The sequence below is a fragment of the Orussus abietinus genome, unplaced genomic scaffold, assembly GCF_000612105.2.
Source record: "Orussus abietinus isolate OABI.00-Male unplaced genomic scaffold, Oabi_2.0 scaffold20, whole genome shotgun sequence".
NCBI classification, from domain to species: Eukaryota; Metazoa; Arthropoda; class Insecta; order Hymenoptera; family Orussidae; genus Orussus; species Orussus abietinus.
In genome coordinates, this window is record NW_019394282.1 from 1,474,649 (window position 1) to 1,490,670 (window position 16,022).

At 41.5% G+C, this 16,022-nt stretch overlaps 3 protein-coding genes and 1 non-coding gene across 16 annotated transcripts; 2 read left to right on the forward strand and 2 right to left on the reverse strand.

The window, feature by feature from the left end:
• Window positions 1–1,025: 1,025 nt before the first annotated feature.
• On the reverse strand, window positions 1,026–1,098 carry Trnav-uac. The gene has a single exon. It is a non-coding gene; the product is annotated as a tRNA-Val (tRNA).
• A 569-nt stretch (window positions 1,099–1,667) lies between these two features.
• LOC105694573 lies at window positions 1,668–3,614 on the forward strand. 3 transcript variants are annotated; one of them, XM_012415398.2, is made up of 3 exons: window positions 1,668–1,909; window positions 2,273–2,558; window positions 2,780–3,614. In XM_012415398.2, exons 1-3 carry the CDS (start codon window positions 1,905–1,907, stop codon window positions 3,269–3,271), a joined length of 783 nt encoding a protein of 260 aa, XP_012270821.1. In that variant the 5' UTR covers window positions 1,668–1,904; the 3' UTR covers window positions 3,272–3,614. The 3 variants fall into 3 exon arrangements, with proteins under 3 accessions (XP_012270821.1, XP_012270819.1, XP_012270820.1); XM_012415396.1 differs by lacking the exon at window positions 1,668–1,909 and adding an exon at window positions 1,919–2,171; XM_012415397.2 differs by lacking the exon at window positions 1,668–1,909 and adding an exon at window positions 2,147–2,214.
• A 720-nt stretch (window positions 3,615–4,334) lies between these two features.
• On the forward strand, window positions 4,335–7,571 carry LOC105694575. 4 transcript variants are annotated; one of them, XM_012415401.2, is made up of 4 exons: window positions 4,335–4,361; window positions 4,610–5,113; window positions 5,276–5,374; window positions 5,442–7,571. In XM_012415401.2, the coding sequence occupies exons 2-4, from the start codon at window positions 4,850–4,852 to the stop codon at window positions 5,826–5,828; spliced, it is 750 nt and encodes a 249-aa protein (XP_012270824.1). In that variant the 5' UTR covers window positions 4,335–4,361; window positions 4,610–4,849; the 3' UTR covers window positions 5,829–7,571. The 4 variants fall into 4 exon arrangements, with proteins under 4 accessions (XP_012270824.1, XP_012270826.1, XP_012270823.1 ...); XM_012415403.1 differs by having other exon boundaries at window positions 4,347–4,907; window positions 4,959–5,113; XM_012415400.1 differs by having other exon boundaries at window positions 4,347–4,533.
• Window positions 7,572–7,687: 116 nt separating this feature from the next.
• On the reverse strand, window positions 7,688–13,849 carry LOC105694572. Of its 8 annotated transcripts, none has more exons than XM_012415394.2 (7): window positions 13,701–13,849; window positions 11,398–11,706; window positions 10,915–11,190; window positions 10,443–10,675; window positions 10,061–10,327; window positions 9,439–9,694; window positions 7,688–9,327 (listed from the first exon to the last, which is right to left on the reverse strand). In XM_012415394.2, exons 2-7 carry the CDS (start codon window positions 11,651–11,653, stop codon window positions 9,155–9,157), a joined length of 1,461 nt encoding a protein of 486 aa, XP_012270817.1. In that variant the 5' UTR covers window positions 11,654–11,706; window positions 13,701–13,849; the 3' UTR covers window positions 7,688–9,154. The 8 variants fall into 8 exon arrangements, with proteins under 8 accessions (XP_012270817.1, XP_012270816.1, XP_012270811.1 ...); XM_012415393.2 differs by having other exon boundaries at window positions 10,061–10,324; window positions 10,443–10,696; XM_012415388.2 differs by having other exon boundaries at window positions 10,443–10,696.
• Window positions 13,850–16,022: the final 2,173 nt, after the last annotated feature.

Here is a 16,022-nt window from a genome sequence, read left to right on the forward strand (position 1 = left end):
CCCTCCCCCAGAACACTTGACACCAGGGGCGCTTCGATCTCACGGAAAAAAGGAATTCCCTGCATTCTCCTACATTCTCTGCTCCACGTGCGTTTTCCCGCATCTTCCGCGACACGTTTCCCGGGATGGAACGAGGCGTCCTGAAAAGTGCTCCATTATCCCCGGAACTCTTCCAAACTCGCGTCTTACCTCCAAACAAGACCTAAAAGAAGAATCTCAGTGGAATAAAAATTAGTCCGCACTGTATCCATCCTCGAAAAATTCCCTGAAGGTCTTACGTCTCTTCTTGCCAATCGGTTACTGTAAAAGAAAAATAGACATCCTGATTTTCCATAATTTCCATGGCGTAGATTCTCGAACGCATTTTGTGATATTATTGTCCTTCCCTTTGAAATCAATTATTAATCCTAAGAAAGATAATGAATTGCGAAAACGGTACGTTATGAATAACTCATGCATTGCTTTATACCCCCCGGAATTAATTTCCATTGTTTCGATGTCCAGGATTTTTCACTCGCGTTTTGGAGGGCGTTGGCTTTTTTTTAATGCATCTTGCAATTTTTTATCCTCACCCTGGGAGTCGGGAATATTTTTTAAGGCTATTGTAGAGATTGGAGAGTCTGCGACGACGCCGAGAGCGTCTCTTCACCGAAGACGTCTTCGAGGGCGAACCGCCGACCGCCGCGACGCCCGCTACAAGACGCCAACTGTTCGGTTCTCACAGTTCGTTCGCGTTTCTTCATATTCTCGCAATCGTCCACTCGGAATCTCGACGTTCGTTTCGATCGATAGACTCCTGTTCTCACTATCGATCAGCTCCTCAGATTTCATCTTCAAGTTCGAAAATAGATATTTCATTACAGTCTCGTTAGCACATCCGCAACTCCGTAATATCACAAGGAACATAAGTTGGAATATTTGAATGGTCAATAATTTTCACGTTTTATGAAGAATTATTGCGAATGTAGAAGGTTGAAAAAGAGGTATGTTGAATTTCAATTAATTTAAGCGAAGATGAAAAAAAATGGCTCCGGCCGGGATCGAACTGGCGACCTTCTGCGTGTAAAGCAGACGTGATAACCGCTACACCACGGAACCTGTTTGTTAAAATTTCCCGAAATATTATACTTTTACTAAATATAGTTTAAGATTAATTTAATAATACACAATAAGTGTGTACTATTTAAATTTTGATACCTGACATTCCCTTACCTAGGCTTTTAACGAAATTACTTGGATGGTGGCATCCATACTGCAGATATATTTCTTACAGACCTGTATTATGATTAAACGATAGTAGAAACTCTACTTGCATCATATTCGGTTTTGTGCCATCACTTTCTAGATGTTACAGCATTGTATGCTGTATACAAAATGATTTTGTATTGTAAGCTGAATTTAAAAAGAAAGGGAACTCGGAGTTAGTTATTTCCCTGATTCCAAGATGGCGCCGCTACTCTCATTCGGGACATCCATGCGATAGTAATACCACGTAAAACAGTGTTCTCCTTTGCCGACTAGGTAGGAAGAGTCATTAAAAACCGTTGATAAGTTATCTTAAACTGGCTTTCCCAGACTGACAAATGCGATCGTTGCCCTGACCGAAAATATCGACTGTTCCTGTAATTTTCCACGTCTATTCATCAACGTTCCCGAAAATGGTCGTCGCGGGTCGAGAAATGAAAACACGTTAGAATTTGATCTGGCTAATTTTGGTTCTCAAGGAACTTTCTTATTTTTTTATGTAATAATTAAAAGCCCAAGCTTCAATCATCCGACTTGCTCCTACTTTCTCTCTCGATTAAGTCCCGTCTCTCTTTAAAGCCAGCTCTGCTCGCTCTTCGTCTGATAGAATTCGGTCAGTCTCAAGTGACTCGTCGTCGAGCAACAGTCTCTCCGGAGTCATGAGGTACTCAGACATTTTTTTTTACCGATATTTCGCGGCTCGACTGTCTTTCAACAATGTGAAAAAAAAAATCCAAATATCACGTAATCGATGCGTTCCTGGATACAGAAAGCGGAATGATAAAGGGGAATCAATATTTAGTCTTGTATAGTTACGGCAAAAGGTGCAACGACTTTGCCATTTGTATTCGAATGTTGGCCAAGTTGGAACAATTTATCTTGTTTAATTTGTGTAAATTTTCAGTGAATTCAGTGCATGGCGCTCGGTCAGTACTTTGCCGTTATCGAGAGAGACTTATCGCGGGGCATGTAAGAAAGAAATTTAAATCTGACGAATTTTAAATTACGTTCATGATTCTTTTTGCAGTTCTCGAAAAAGGACGCTGTCGTACAGACTTTGGGGGACGTCGGAAGATGGGAAAATCGAATTCGAGTCTTTAACAACGGAGACCCTCGAGGGAGCTCTCGACGTCCTTCGACAGAGTTTCTTGACAGGCGAAGCAGTCTGTCAAGCTGTCAATATGTTGTCAGACCCTGATGGGATGAAAGACATGGAAAAACTTTGTCTGGACGCTGCAAAAGACGGCGTCAGTGTCGTTGCAATCGACGTAGCAACCAAGAGCGTCGTAGGCGTGGCCTTCAACAAACTGCAGGTACTCCTCACCTCGCGATTTCAATGTCAAATTACTCTTTTTACGACTGGCTCTAAACATTCCGACTGACGGCATCATCTTCTACGCGAGTGAACTTAAGATTCTACGTATTACAAGCTTATCTTCTGTTGCAAGCTTTTGAATAAGATAGTTAATAGTCTCGCGTTGAGCGTATTTTTGGGACAACTGAACGTCTGACGGACATTTTTATTTCATTTTAGTTACCCGTGACCAATGGGGAAAAAAGCGGTTTCCAGGTTTTTGCCGAGAACTGCAGAGGGAAGTCGTCGAAAGCGTTGGTGGAATTTATGATCGACGTGGACGGCAGAGTTAATATGTTTAAACATTATAACGTGGGTTGTATAATGGAAGTCGCCGTTCTCAGTACTGCGAGAAGTCATCAAAGACGAAGAATCGGCGAGCTGGTTGTGGCCGCGTCGGTAGAAATCGGCAAGGAACTAAGAAGAGGAAAGAAGGTGAAGACACCGGTGGAAATTGATAAGGATGAGAGCATTAATAACGAAGCAGCCATTCCCATTTTAATTTCCGCGACAATGACGTCGTTTCACTCGCAGAAAATCGCTGCCAAACTCGGTTTCGACACCCTCGCCGATGTCAGTTTCGAAGAGTTCGAATTTGAAAATGTTAAATTCAGTGAAAAATTGGGCAAGGAGTATCCAAAGTCGAGTTTACTCGTCGCGAAGAGGTTATAACCTGATCGAGATACCATATATTTTTTTTTATCCGTTGAAACAATTATTCTAGCGATGGCAAAATTCGCAAAAGGTTTCAGAGACTTGTACGTGAACGTTTTTAATGTCTAATATATTGTTACGAATTAATTATGTATATTTAACGTTCATAACGACGCTTTTCTTCCGCGAAATTGTCATCGCAAAGAGTCGACGTGTACATCAAAAAATGTTTTTCCTTTTATTCCGCGTATAGAACCGACAATTCTATTAACAGAATTTCATTGCTTTCGTAGAAGTGGGTACACGAAGCGCTCCTAGTTACTCGCTCAAAAATAAAATCCTTTTCTAAACAAAAGAAAAAGAAAACATTTAAACTTCTTTCCTGTCCCAAGCGGAGCGCACTTCAACACATACCCTCGTAAATGGAGAGAATTCTGCATTCAAACGACCTCGTTAAAACTTGGCTACAAATGTACACTTGTACAAATTAAAAGAGTACCTGGGTACGCGTATTACTCAATGTCGCATAAAAGACACGCTGATGGCATAGTAAAAGTAGGTGCTTTTCACTCGAAAGGCGATTCGTGATAAGAGACATGTTTACACCCTCGACATGCGACTTCACTTCTTATTCAATTGAATTTCGGCTAATATGTGCACGTACAATTTAAGCGAGTGAGATAACTGAGATGAAACTCGTATTTCATTGTAATCACTCAAATGTTTTTCGGCTGATTAGAGCGGAGAGTTTAGACTTCTTAACCGTGCATCGGGTGATAATACTTGAAACACTGCTCCGATAACGTTGTATGTACAAACAGATAAGTGCATTGCCAAGACCAGCGTTTCCCGATTAATTCGCCTGATCAAGTTCAGTCTCATGTTCCTCGGCGTTGCGTAACTAGGTCTAACATAAGTGCACGACTGTATCGAGAATTGCGAACGAATTGTAACGCGATGCACTGAGAAAAAAAAAATGGGATATTTCTTACCAAAGAAATATATTTTGTAATTCAAAGAATAATTATTTCCCCCAAGCAAGCTGAAATAAATTGTCGCAATTCCGAAGAAACGTTGCATCCTATTTATTCCAGTTTATTTGAGTCATGTAATTATTCTTCGATTTTACAAAATATTTCTTTGGTGCAATTACATTTTTTATTTTTTCCGGATATGAAATCGCAAAATTGTGGAAGTGTCATTGAACTATATAACTCCGTCGAGGAATTTACTGTGCAATTCTGCAAGAAACAACATTACTTTAGTGAGATCAATTGAGCGTAGGTCGTGCCTGATTAGCTTCTAGAGTTACATCGTTGTTACCGAGTACGTGCATAATTGCTGGGTTCATTCCAGTGTTCTCCAAGCAGAAGTACTCCTCGACATCGTGGCTGTGCACAATAAGTGGCGAGTGGCTCCATTTTTTATTTTTTATTTTAAGACAATACCATTATCGTCCCAATATTCTGTACACTTCGTGCGAAATTTTTGAAGCAGTACATGAACAATATATCATCCACGTAAAACTCTACTTGTAATAATACCTTAATATTTACGACTGATTAATGCTAAAATAATTTTCACATCACCTGGAGAATGTTCCCATATCGAAGAACCACTTCTAAGGGGACCATTGAATTCAGACCCATTAAAAGTGAGGATGTTGAACTTGCTATTGCGATTCAGCAACAATCGATGACTCAAGAATGCATAGCTATAGGTGTTGGGATGTTTGAAGAATTTGGAGCACCGGAAGAGATGATTCCTCTCTTCAAAGAGGTCATCAAAGACAGCTGCAGCATTGTTGCAGTCCACTTGGAAAAGCAACAAGTTGTCGCTGTTGCATTCAACAAGTTGCACGCAAGTGTTTGTCATTTTTTCGCTACTTCGGAAAAAATTTCATTACTTGCGCTTCGAGTCGCTTTTCAAGAAAATCATCGTTAAGGCCATTAATTATTATGAAATGATAAATTAATAACCGGGAAAATTATTTGAGGCAGCTTGTAATTTTAGTCTTTTCAGGTTCCCTTAAACTCCGAAGAAGAGGATCCCTTTTCTCTCTTTATCCAGGAGAACATTAAACACGCTTCTTGTCTGGGCCTCATAAACTTCATTAACAACGTAACTATTTATCACGATTTGTTACTACTCCATTAACGTATGGAAAATTAATTAATCTCGTTTCCAGATCGAGTCGAAAGTGGATCTTTTCGAAAAATACGACGTCTCGGCCATCTTAGAAATATTCTATATGGGAACAGATTCCGAATATCGCGGTTGCGGAATCGGGCAAGAACTCGTCGAGGCCACTATAAAATTCGTTAAATGTTTAGCGGAGGGAAAAGTAACGAGAACTGAAATTGGAGAAAACACAACGCTCGAAGAAGTCAAGCCGGAAGTGGTTTTCGGAGTTTTCGCTTCGAACTTCAGTCAGCGAATCGCTGAAAAATTCAACTTCACTTGGCTCGCGACTATCAGCTACGACGAATACCTCCACGAAGGGAAAAAACTATCCGAAAGGATAGGCAGCGAACATAAAACAGCGCGATTAGGCGCGATTAAAGTGCAACAATAGCGACATTCATTTTCGGGAATTAGGAAAAATTTTCATCAAGAAAATATATCGGTCGAAGCTAATAAACGTTAAGCCTGAAATTTGGAGCAACACTTTTCAAGATCTTTTTATACAAGTATATATTAATACATATACAATTCGGTACAACGTTACGTTATAATAATAATATATATATGTATATCGCATTGAGCACACGCATAAGTCCATAAAATGGCGAATGTAATATACGCTAGTCCGGCGCAACTATATTTTACACGACAGGCAAATCAATGACTAATTCGAGAAATACGTTAAAGACCAGTACCGTCAATTGACAATTGTTCCCATAATTATGAAAGTGGTCTGTCATATATTTTTTGTTTCGAAATTACATTGAATTAATTTCGTTTGAAATAATATGGCGTGAAATAACTGATAAACTCATTATTTTTTTTTAATTTTGACTTAGACCACTTTCATAATTATGGGCACAATTGACGTCTCGAGTTGTTAATTGGCAAGTACGAAGCCGACGAGGTCGAATTAGTCGGAGCCATTTCTGCGTTTCGATTTCGAGTTTGAACGTCACGACGCGTTCGCAAAATTCGGGAGAAAGCACTGTTTAATCGTAAATACTGACACTGTGTTTGTAAAAGGGTGTCTAATTGGAAACCTACTTTTGCGTCGCCATCTTGGCGGGAAGACACACGGTACAGCTTGGTAATTAAGACCTTTTCAGATACTTCGCCTAACAATAAACATGAGGATAAAAAATTAACCAATAAATCGCCAAACAGACTGTTAAATAATTTCATATTTCAAACACTTTCGAATACAAGCAAAGTGTAAAGTAATAAGTACACGTATACTGAAAGCGGGAAAAAAGTGTGCGCAATTATTTAATATCCTGCTTTTATTATGTGCATCCTGGATTTCCAGATTTTTAACAGCCAAGACGCCATGCTGAATTTTCTGCAACGCGATTTGTCAGTTTTTATTGTTGTAATTTCGGTTACTGTTACGCAAGGTATTTGCGAAGGTCTTTATACCGCTAATTGCTTACGCCATTACGTTGATTTACCTCGAGTGAAATGTGCCCAATCGATTCCGTGAACAGAATTGTTTATTTATTTCTGACCGAAATGGATAGCACGTTTCGCTCGCATTAATCATTTATATTATGACAATTGGCACGACAGGAGACTCGCAAAACTGTCTATACACGCGTATATATTTTTATTTGACGTAACAATCGCGAAGAAACACTTCAAAGACAATGACTTAACGTTAGAACTTCTACGAATGTCTGTACGAATCGAACTTTGTAGATTGAAATAATTTAAGCGCTGTAAACGCGTCTAAACATTGCGAGGAGCTCCCGAAAGATTTTGATCATACTTCGTCCTTACGATGTGTATCAATGAAAAGAAAAAAAACAAAGAAAAGGAACAATGCGACGTGCTTTTCGGTAGAAATGCATAGACTAGTTTTGACACTTTGCCATTGTATAACGACAGATCGACTCGATTATGAGTCGACATCGGAAGATTTAGCTTGAAAACATTCGATCCCAAAATATCGATTTCCCATTATCGCGCCTCGTTTGTTCGGCATTGTTTAACAGATCGATTTTAATAATTCGATCTAACACGGTAATCGTCCTCGTCAAGTTCATTGACATCGGATAATACTGTACAAAGCATTTATATCACGTCCTTTTATATTCCTGCATCTAGTGATAAATAAAAAGATCACTATTTACGATCGTCCCGCCTTATTATCACGTTATTGTTGCTCTTGGGATTCAACTTTATCGTTACTCTCGTTACTCCTCGTAAAAAATGTGGACGTATGGCTTGCAATAGAATCTCATCGACACGATCCAACATGTAATAACTCTTTGCTTAGTTGCTTAAGGTACACTTACACGACTAAATAGTTGCTTAGTTACGCTCGACCTACGTGCTCGAAATAAGCGTGCGAGAACCTTCAAAAATAAGGAAGGCCACCTAGAAATTAGCAAAACCTTTAAATATCTTACAGCTCTCTAATCTCGACTTGGAGTTGCTCTTGCAAAAGTCCAACTGGACTTTCGACGCCGAAAGTAAGGAAGAAAAGAGTTCTCAAGCTACGAGTACTTCGTAGGTAAGGAATAAAATGGGTACAAAAACTACTTAGACGCGGTAATAGTGAAATTCCCGGCAGATAAGAGTCGTAATCAGTTCTCTTCCGTCATCGGACCCCAAATTTCGTTTCGTCGCTCCCATTTATTTTTAACACAATTTTTTGCGGGCAAGGAGATTAACTTTAATATTACGCGAGCTGACAAAAAGACATGGAGACCGATTACAGAAAAGAAATGTCTAATTCTTCGGTGTTAGTTGCGCCTCCCAAAGTGAAAATTAAATTATGACAATTCAACCAAACTTCGAGGAAAAAAACTTGCGACGATAAGGTAAAGCCTCGTTGTATACTCTCGGGAATTCCGAGCAAGAAAGTAATCCTGCACGCAGAAAAAACATTTGATTCACTTGTCAAATTCGTCCGATTGACTTCGTTTGGTTAATTTCAGAAAACGTTTCGGTGGAGGGAATCGAATTTCAGTTCACTCGACCAAACTCGTTTCTTTCGACTAATTAAAAGATCTTGGTTGAATTAAATCATCGAACCAAATATTTTTTCTGTGCGTACAAGTCAAGAGACGCGGTTGCGTCTCGTTACTCCACTCATTACCGATTACGACGTTAACCCTTTTAAAATAGTTCATGCGCTAACAGTACTTCGCACAGAGTTACACATACGATTACACTAATTTCTTTGGAGGACACGTTAGAATATACGTTCAGAAACACGTAACTTAGTGCGAAAGGTCCTCTCAGGACCGCAACAATAAATACCCTTAGACCTTATAATTACAGTAAGTACGACAAACCTACCTCGACTTAATCGCGAGTTCCTCGCAATCGCTCTTCGAAATGATTTTCGAAAAAATGTTGATACTTCTTGCTATACATTGAAGTACACCGAGCCCTGACCCGCTATCGAAGTAGCTACTCAACGGTCATCGAAAATATGAAATATCATCTCGTTATCAAAATAAAATATAAATTGGCAATAACGTGACTTGATGGACGTCCTGTCTGGTAATTTATAGGAAACATTTTTCAAGCATCTCTCTCTCTGTTCCTCCCTTTTCTTTTTTTAACAACTTACCACCCGTACTTCACCTTAATTGTACGTACCCTTTTGAGCCCAGCACTGATTTCTTTCTTATCATTCCAGCTTTCCTCATTCGTTGTGTGGAGTAATTGTCACAAGACAATTTCAGGGATTCCCGATTCGGCGGTTCATTTGTGACAAGGCTCTGGGTGGATGTCGGGGGGTTGTATGTCTTGACAACACAATAGGTTGTCTCGAAAGTGAGATCTTATCAGCAGCCCTAGGCCTAGGAGGACCACAGGTAAACCGAGCAATGCGCATATCAGTTCTCCCGTGACTCCAGGTGACCATGAAACCGTGCCTAAATTATCGAAATATCAAGTTAAATTCACATAAATGGCTGCCACGAACGTGAAACTTTTTCTTTTAATTTTTATTCCGCTATCCACGTAATGGAAATTATCCTAATCACCTCCACTCGTTCCAGGGTCCAGCCTGTAGATGCTCCACCAAATTCCGGACAAGGGCAGAGAAACCGTAGTAGCTGCGACCGTGAAAACCGCACTCTCAGACATCACCAAGAAACTCAAGGCTGATATCGAAAAAACTACGTAGGCGAGAAGAAACGTCCATCCATGGCTTGCGATACTCGAACAAGAACTACTCCCTCTAAAATGGCACAGAAGGCCATGTTCCACCGTTCGGTACAAATCGGCCGGAGAAAGACCCTGAAAAACAAGGAACAGTATTCTCTAATCGAAGTGGAGGAACATTTTGCAGAAATCACCACGTAATTGAAAGTATTCCCAGTATTGAATTTAAGAACTACTGCAAAAACAAGGGGACTTGTCAAGGACCGTGCCAGCGTCTCGAGCAAGTCCATTGAATTCAACCGAGTGCCGCGTCTCTTTACTACACTCATAGCCACAATGCAGGTTTAATTTTTTTCAAACAAGCACAGTTCCTACAGCAAGGTGCCAGACCGTTTGTAATCTGAATTTCTGAGATCGCTGACTTTTTCCCTTTCATTTGAGCCCTGAATCATCGTAATCGACGAGGAAATCCAAGAATTATGTCGACTTTTCTGTTTTTACCCTGCCGATTCCTGGCAATGTGTCGAGCCAGCTGAATGCCAGGACGACGACGAAGGCGATCGCGTGGACGTAGAGCAGAGTTTTCAAAATCGGCGGTTTTGGGAAATTCTTCGGCTTTATCGTTGGATCGGGATCTGTGACATGAAGCAATCTGCCTCCTTCTTCCTCGGAGCCTCTTCGTCTGATGTCGCGAGATGACACGAGTCTCGACACCGTGTACAAGAAGGAGTTGTTCTGTGTCGTCAAAAGTTGACACACGTTCGGCTGCTGGAAAGGGTTATCGGTTTATTCTCCGTTGCATGGCGATGCAATTAAATCGAGATAATTCCATGTTGTAATGCCAAGAGGGCATAACCCTAACAGGAAGTGAAGTAATCCATACCCCTGTGGTGTAGTGACGTTCTAGGACGGTGAAAAACATCGCAAAAGCCGCCAAAGCTCCGACATAAACGAAGGTCCAGACTGCTCTGATACCCCAGGATCCCATAAGGGATGCTGCGTGTCCTGAGACTTCTCTTCCACGACATCTAAATTCGTCGCAAAGGCCATAATCGACGCTGATAAACAGACCCACGATTATGGTCGTGCTCGAGAAGATGCGTTGCAGGCTCATCACTGCATCAAAAAACGTCAGAACTGTTAAAAGATGCAATTAATCGTGGGTGTTCTCCTGTTTCAACCGTGAAGCATTCTACACGCGGATAAAAAAAAAATAAAAAAAAATAAAAAAAAATAAAAAAGAAATTCGGTTCATTGAACGAAATTGACCGATCGACTGTGTTTTCGGTTATTTCAGAAAGTATTTTGGTTGAAACTAGTTTGCTTCGATATATCGTTTAGTAAATTGATCTCACTTTTTCGACAGAAGAAGAAGTAGTAGACCAGCGAGAAGACCAGGGTGATGCCTTTGATGGGGTCTTGTAGATGGCAGAGCACTCTGTTCTGGTCCAGTGATAAGGTCACAAAAATCCCGGAAGTGGCGTAGATGATCCCCAATTTTATCAAACTGCAACGTGGTACTTTCGCTCGCATACTACTCGGGACCATAGGTGGAGTCGGTGACACTCTATCGCCAACAAAACACACCAACCCCAAAGCACACGTCGATGACAGCGCGATGAACATCAGACCTATATATTTTAAACAATTAATTTCAAAATGACTACCCTGAGGAAAAAAATGTCTGTATAGAAAAAGATAATTGCCTCAAATTTTTCAGCATAATTTCGCAGAATAAGAAAATTATAAATTTCCTTGAAAATATGTGCGTACATGCAAAACTTAAAATTTGCAGTCTTCCTATGTTTGTTTTATGCATGCTTTTAACAATGGCGTACCGGTGTAAGCGTTGGAAACCGTGTTAACGCTTTCCAGATACAGAGGGAAACAGATGATCAGAGTTGTCACAGAGATAATGACGGTAATTAAAGTGGTCAGGAAGGAGAATTTCTGCCATCCTGGCTGATCCATGTCGAAGAGCTTATCAGTCGATTGATAAGCGGCATATGGCGATTCCTCGGTATCTGTATATTCTTCGATTTCCACGTCGCTTCCGGTACATCGGAGTTCCTCCTGCTCGTCGTCATCCATCATCGTGGAAACGCAGCTCGTTAAATTCGCCAGGATGATTCCTTAGAACCGATTTTCTGCAAAAAGTCACTATTTCTATCCTACGTTGTCTCTTAAAAAAAGAAACAATTACCGAAGTCATATCACAGAGCTAAGTGCATTTTCAACATTTTCCTCCTGTTTAATTCAACGCGATTCTGGATTTTATTTCAACGCCAGCATTATTATTTTATTACCACCACATATTTAATTACTATCTAATTGCCAGTCGAATTTTTTTAAAGACACCTTTATAGTACAAAATAATCATTTCTGCACTTGAACGACTTTGTTGGTGTTTCATGGTCGAGGAACACGCGATGGCCTTTTTTACACTTGTCATTACCAACGACATGGGCCAATATGTTGTCACTTAGCGATTAGATAATCTTTCCTGACGCATGTCCATACTTGGCCCGACATTTTATAAACACACGAAAGCTGTAAACACCTAACGCGTTAATTGGCGTGCATCAGGTAAATCGAAAATGCACCAGAAATCCCGAAATTAATCCACCGAAATTCGGCTTAATTACCGCACAATCGAGTGGCCATCGGGATTCATTAAAGCGGAAACGAATGGACGGTGCGAGTCCTCGTTAAGATCGGAAGATCAATTATTCGTCGCAATTATATAAGGTGACTAATGCGAATCACCTGCAGGAAAAGCGAGGCCGACAACCGTTTCCGGGAAATCATTCATATTTAATTCGAGCGGTCTTCCGATCCGCCTTAAGTGAATTTAATTGCGAGAGAAATTGAGTGGACGGAATCTCGGCTTGGCAATTATCCCAATAGTTAACATTCTACCACTCCGAGTAATTATTTCAGTAAATGGGGGATTAGGTACGTATTTTTCCGATTTTCCACCTTGTTTCCACTCTGCGTGGCTAATTATCGCAAATGCCCGTAAATGGCGCTCTTTAAAACGAAGCTCGTAATCAGAGGTGGATGAAGTCTAATTAAAAATGTCAAAGCAACACAATTCGTTCCCCGCTTTTATGGCGTCTGTGAGGTGCTGGGCAAACTGTCTATTGCACAAAGAAAATTGCGCGGTCACGGGGGGTAATTAATTACGATGTAAATTATTCATTATTCATTAGTCAGTTGTCACCTGCGATTCCCCTGGCGTTGGATTCTGACTCTAATAAATTGTTAATACTGGAATCACAATTTTAAAGGGGCCCACCAGAAAAAAAATATGACACAACGTAAGCGAAACCACACAGGTGACACACCTCTGTCATTAACCATACATTTTTAACTGCATCCAAACCGCGGTTCAACACAAATCCATCCAAAACCACATTAATTGACCGCAGAGAAAGCCGAGACAAGGAAAATGACACACCTCGCTGCACACCACAAGAGAAAATATTCCCCATATTTTTTGTTCACAATTATGCGTGGTCAGACTTCGTGGTCACCTGGTTTGAACCTAATCCAACACCGCTATCGTTAACCATGCATTTTTAAATGCATCCAAACCACGGTTCCACACAAATCCATCCTAAACCACATTAATTGACCGCAGAGGAAGCCGAGACAACGAAAATGACACACCTCGCTGCACTCCACAAGAGAAACATTCCCCATATTTTCTGTTCACAATTATGCGTGGTCAGTCTTCGTGGTCACCTGGTTTGAACCTAATCCAACACCACAAGAGAAAACATTCCCCATATTTTCTATTCACAATTATGCGTGGTCAGACTTCGTGGTCACCTGGTTTGAACCTAATCCAACACCGCTGTCATTAACCATACATTTTTAACTGCATCCAAACCGCGGTTCCACACAAATCCATCCAAAACCACATTAATTGACCGCAGAGGAAGCCGAGACAACGAAAATGACACACCTCGCTGCACTCCACAAGAGAAACATTCCCCACCTCCCCCCGTTCGCAATTGCCCGTGGTCGGGAGCCGCTATCATCCGAGCCGAACCTAACCTGACACCGCCCAACGGCGAAGTAGCGAGCTCCGTCGCGACGACCTCGACGTCGACCACGAACTCCCGGGCCCACTCACCGATCGGAGGAGGTCGCACCAGGTTGCCGAACACCAGCTCCGAAATCCCGATTCGAGCGGGCACCCCGAGTCTCCCTGGATTTCCGAAAAACACGGCCTCCTCGACGACGCTTCGATGCGCGGACGCCTCGCGGACGCCGGGCGCCTGCGCCGCGTCGCGGCGCGCACTGCGCCGCACCGCGCATGCCCGGAATCGCTTGCGGAATCACGGAGGCTTTTTGTTATCGCGCCGATGGATACGCCAATTTTTTAAGGAGGGGCACGTGTGACGTTGCATTCGGCGGAAGGAGAGCGTAAGGTCGGGTCGAGGTTTGCCTTCGACGCGAATCTCGGAGGATTTTTTCATATCGCGCGAATTTTCAAGAAAGTGCAGCTGCAACATTGCGTCCGATCCAAGTTTCACTTGAAACTCCCACTTCGGTCGCGGAATTATCAAGGCTTTTCGATTTCGCCGCGGTGTATCATCCGCGAACTCTTCAGTCGACGAAGGGTTGCCTTTGACGCGAATCTCGGAGGATTTTTTCATATCGCCCGAATTTTCAAAAAAGTGCAGCTGCAACATTGCGTCCGATCCAAGTTTCACTTGAAACTCCCACTTCGGTCGCGGAATTATCAAGGCTTTTCGATTTCGCCGCGGTGTATCATCCGCGAACTCTTCAGCCGACGAAGGTGCGAAATTGCATCCGATGCAAATTTTATTTCACACTCGCGGAATCACGAAGGCTTTTTGATAGCGCGCCGGTGCATGATGCGTGCATTTTTAAGGAGGTGCAAAGTTGCATCCTATGCAAATTGGCAAATTAGCCGTTGACTCGCGGAAAGCGGATTTTCGTATCGTGCAGGTTACGCGGTGCGTGAATTTTTAGGAAGACTAACAATGATAGGAAAATCGTAATTGCGACAGAGATGTGGTAGAAAATTACGCAAGGATACGCATGTCAAATTCCATCTCATGGAAGTTAAGCATAAGGTCCATTTGAGAGTAGTTCTTGATTCGCGGAATTGCAGGGATTTTATTTTTAGAGAAAAACGGGATAAATGGAAATCATTGCAACGCGTCGAGGAGCAATTACTAGTTGTGCCTATAATTATGAAAGTGGTCTAAGTCATATATTTTTTGTTTCGAAATTACATTGAATTAATTTAGTTTGAAATAATGTGGCGTGAAATAACTGATACTCATTTTTTTTTCAATTTTGACTTAGACCACTTTCATAATTATGGGCACAGTTGTCGCGAAGGATTGCAGCAAAATCACCGAAGACTGCATTGAAGTACCTTTGGGCAAAATGACAGAATTCCCTGCGGTTTCAAGTTTTCGTTTCAGGTGGGGAACTTCCTCCAGAATCTCAAGAATTTCTGTCCAAGGGGCTCTCGATATTTTTACGGTGGCAGGCCTCGTAAAAACCGTTTTATTGAAGTTTTTAAGGCTCAGGATCTCATACAAGTTTTTCGTAACTTCTTGCTTTGGTGGAGTTGCAATTCCAGGGGGAAGGAGGTGGTCGCCAAGTTTGAAATCCCCATGATGTGGTAAGGTATGGATTCCCCTAGGAAATCCAAGTCGAAGCCAGGATATCAGGCAGTCTTACTTACTCGTAGAAGCCACTGATAACGGACACCCCAATAGATAATGATCGATCGAAAACATTCTCCAAGTAGTGGAAATAAATGACCAATTTATGGAGACCATAGTTCATGGTCGATTTTCCGTTTCAGAGCTTTCTTTATAGATTTTGTTATCTTTGCTGTATGCTTTATAAAGCTTTACGTCCCCGATAAAAGGACTGGACGTAAAATTTTACCGACTTCCCGGAATTTCCTTTTGAAACCTCGATGCCGGAAGAATGATAATCGATCTCTATTGGCCGCACAGGAAATGTCGGGTCTAAATTCGATCATTGCGATTGATTTCCAGAAATTCCATCGGGCTCGACTTCCGGTCCCCTTGGTCCAAGTATTTCTACCACGAATGGCCATGCAGAGAAGTGGGACGAATCCGTAACGATTTGAACTATTACCATTAATAAAATGATCTACGAGTCCATTGACACGACACGGTACGACCTTACGAGCAATTTGGTATTAAAAATTACGCGCAAGTGACAAAAATGACACCTCTTATTCAATCTCTCAAACCCTTGCGACTCTTCGACTCCTCTCCAGAATGTTGTCTCGCCATATATACATTTTAATTAATAATTAAAATTGAATCAAGGGATTCGAATCATCGTTTCGAGAGATACTCGATCTCGTTTGCGATCAGTGTGGAAATTTCGAGCCGAATTTCGGATCGAAATGTCATAAGCTAACACTCGGTCCAAT

Excerpts from the sequence above, each read along its gene's own strand:
- LOC105694573 (XM_012415396.1), top strand. The coding sequence starts at position 2,023 with ATGATAAAGGGGAATCAATATTTAGTCTTGTATAGTTACGGCAAAAGG. Across the intron at positions 2,172-2,272 it reads AATTCAGTGCATGGCGCTCG|TTCTCGAAAAAGGACGCTGT; the intron begins GTCAGTACTTTG and ends TTCTTTTTGCAG. Across the intron at positions 2,559-2,779 it reads TGGCCTTCAACAAACTGCAG|TTACCCGTGACCAATGGGGA; the intron begins GTACTCCTCACC and ends ATTTCATTTTAG.
- LOC105694575 (XM_012415401.2), top strand. The coding sequence starts at position 4,850 with ATGTTCCCATATCGAAGAACCACTTCTAAGGGGACCATTGAATTCAGA. Across the intron at positions 5,114-5,275 it reads TTGCATTCAACAAGTTGCAC|GTTCCCTTAAACTCCGAAGA; the intron begins GCAAGTGTTTGT and ends TAGTCTTTTCAG. Across the intron at positions 5,375-5,441 it reads TCATAAACTTCATTAACAAC|ATCGAGTCGAAAGTGGATCT; the intron begins GTAACTATTTAT and ends TCTCGTTTCCAG.
- LOC105694572 (XM_012415388.2), bottom strand. The coding sequence starts at position 11,653 with ATGATGGATGACGACGAGCAGGAGGAACTCCGATGTACCGGAAGCGAC. Across the intron at positions 10,697-10,914 it reads CTTCTTCTTCTGTCGAAAAA|TTCTGACGTTTTTTGATGCA; the intron begins GTGAGATCAATT and ends ATCTTTTAACAG. Across the intron at positions 9,328-9,438 it reads GGACCCTGGAACGAGTGGAG|GCACGGTTTCATGGTCACCT; the intron begins GTGATTAGGATA and ends TCGATAATTTAG.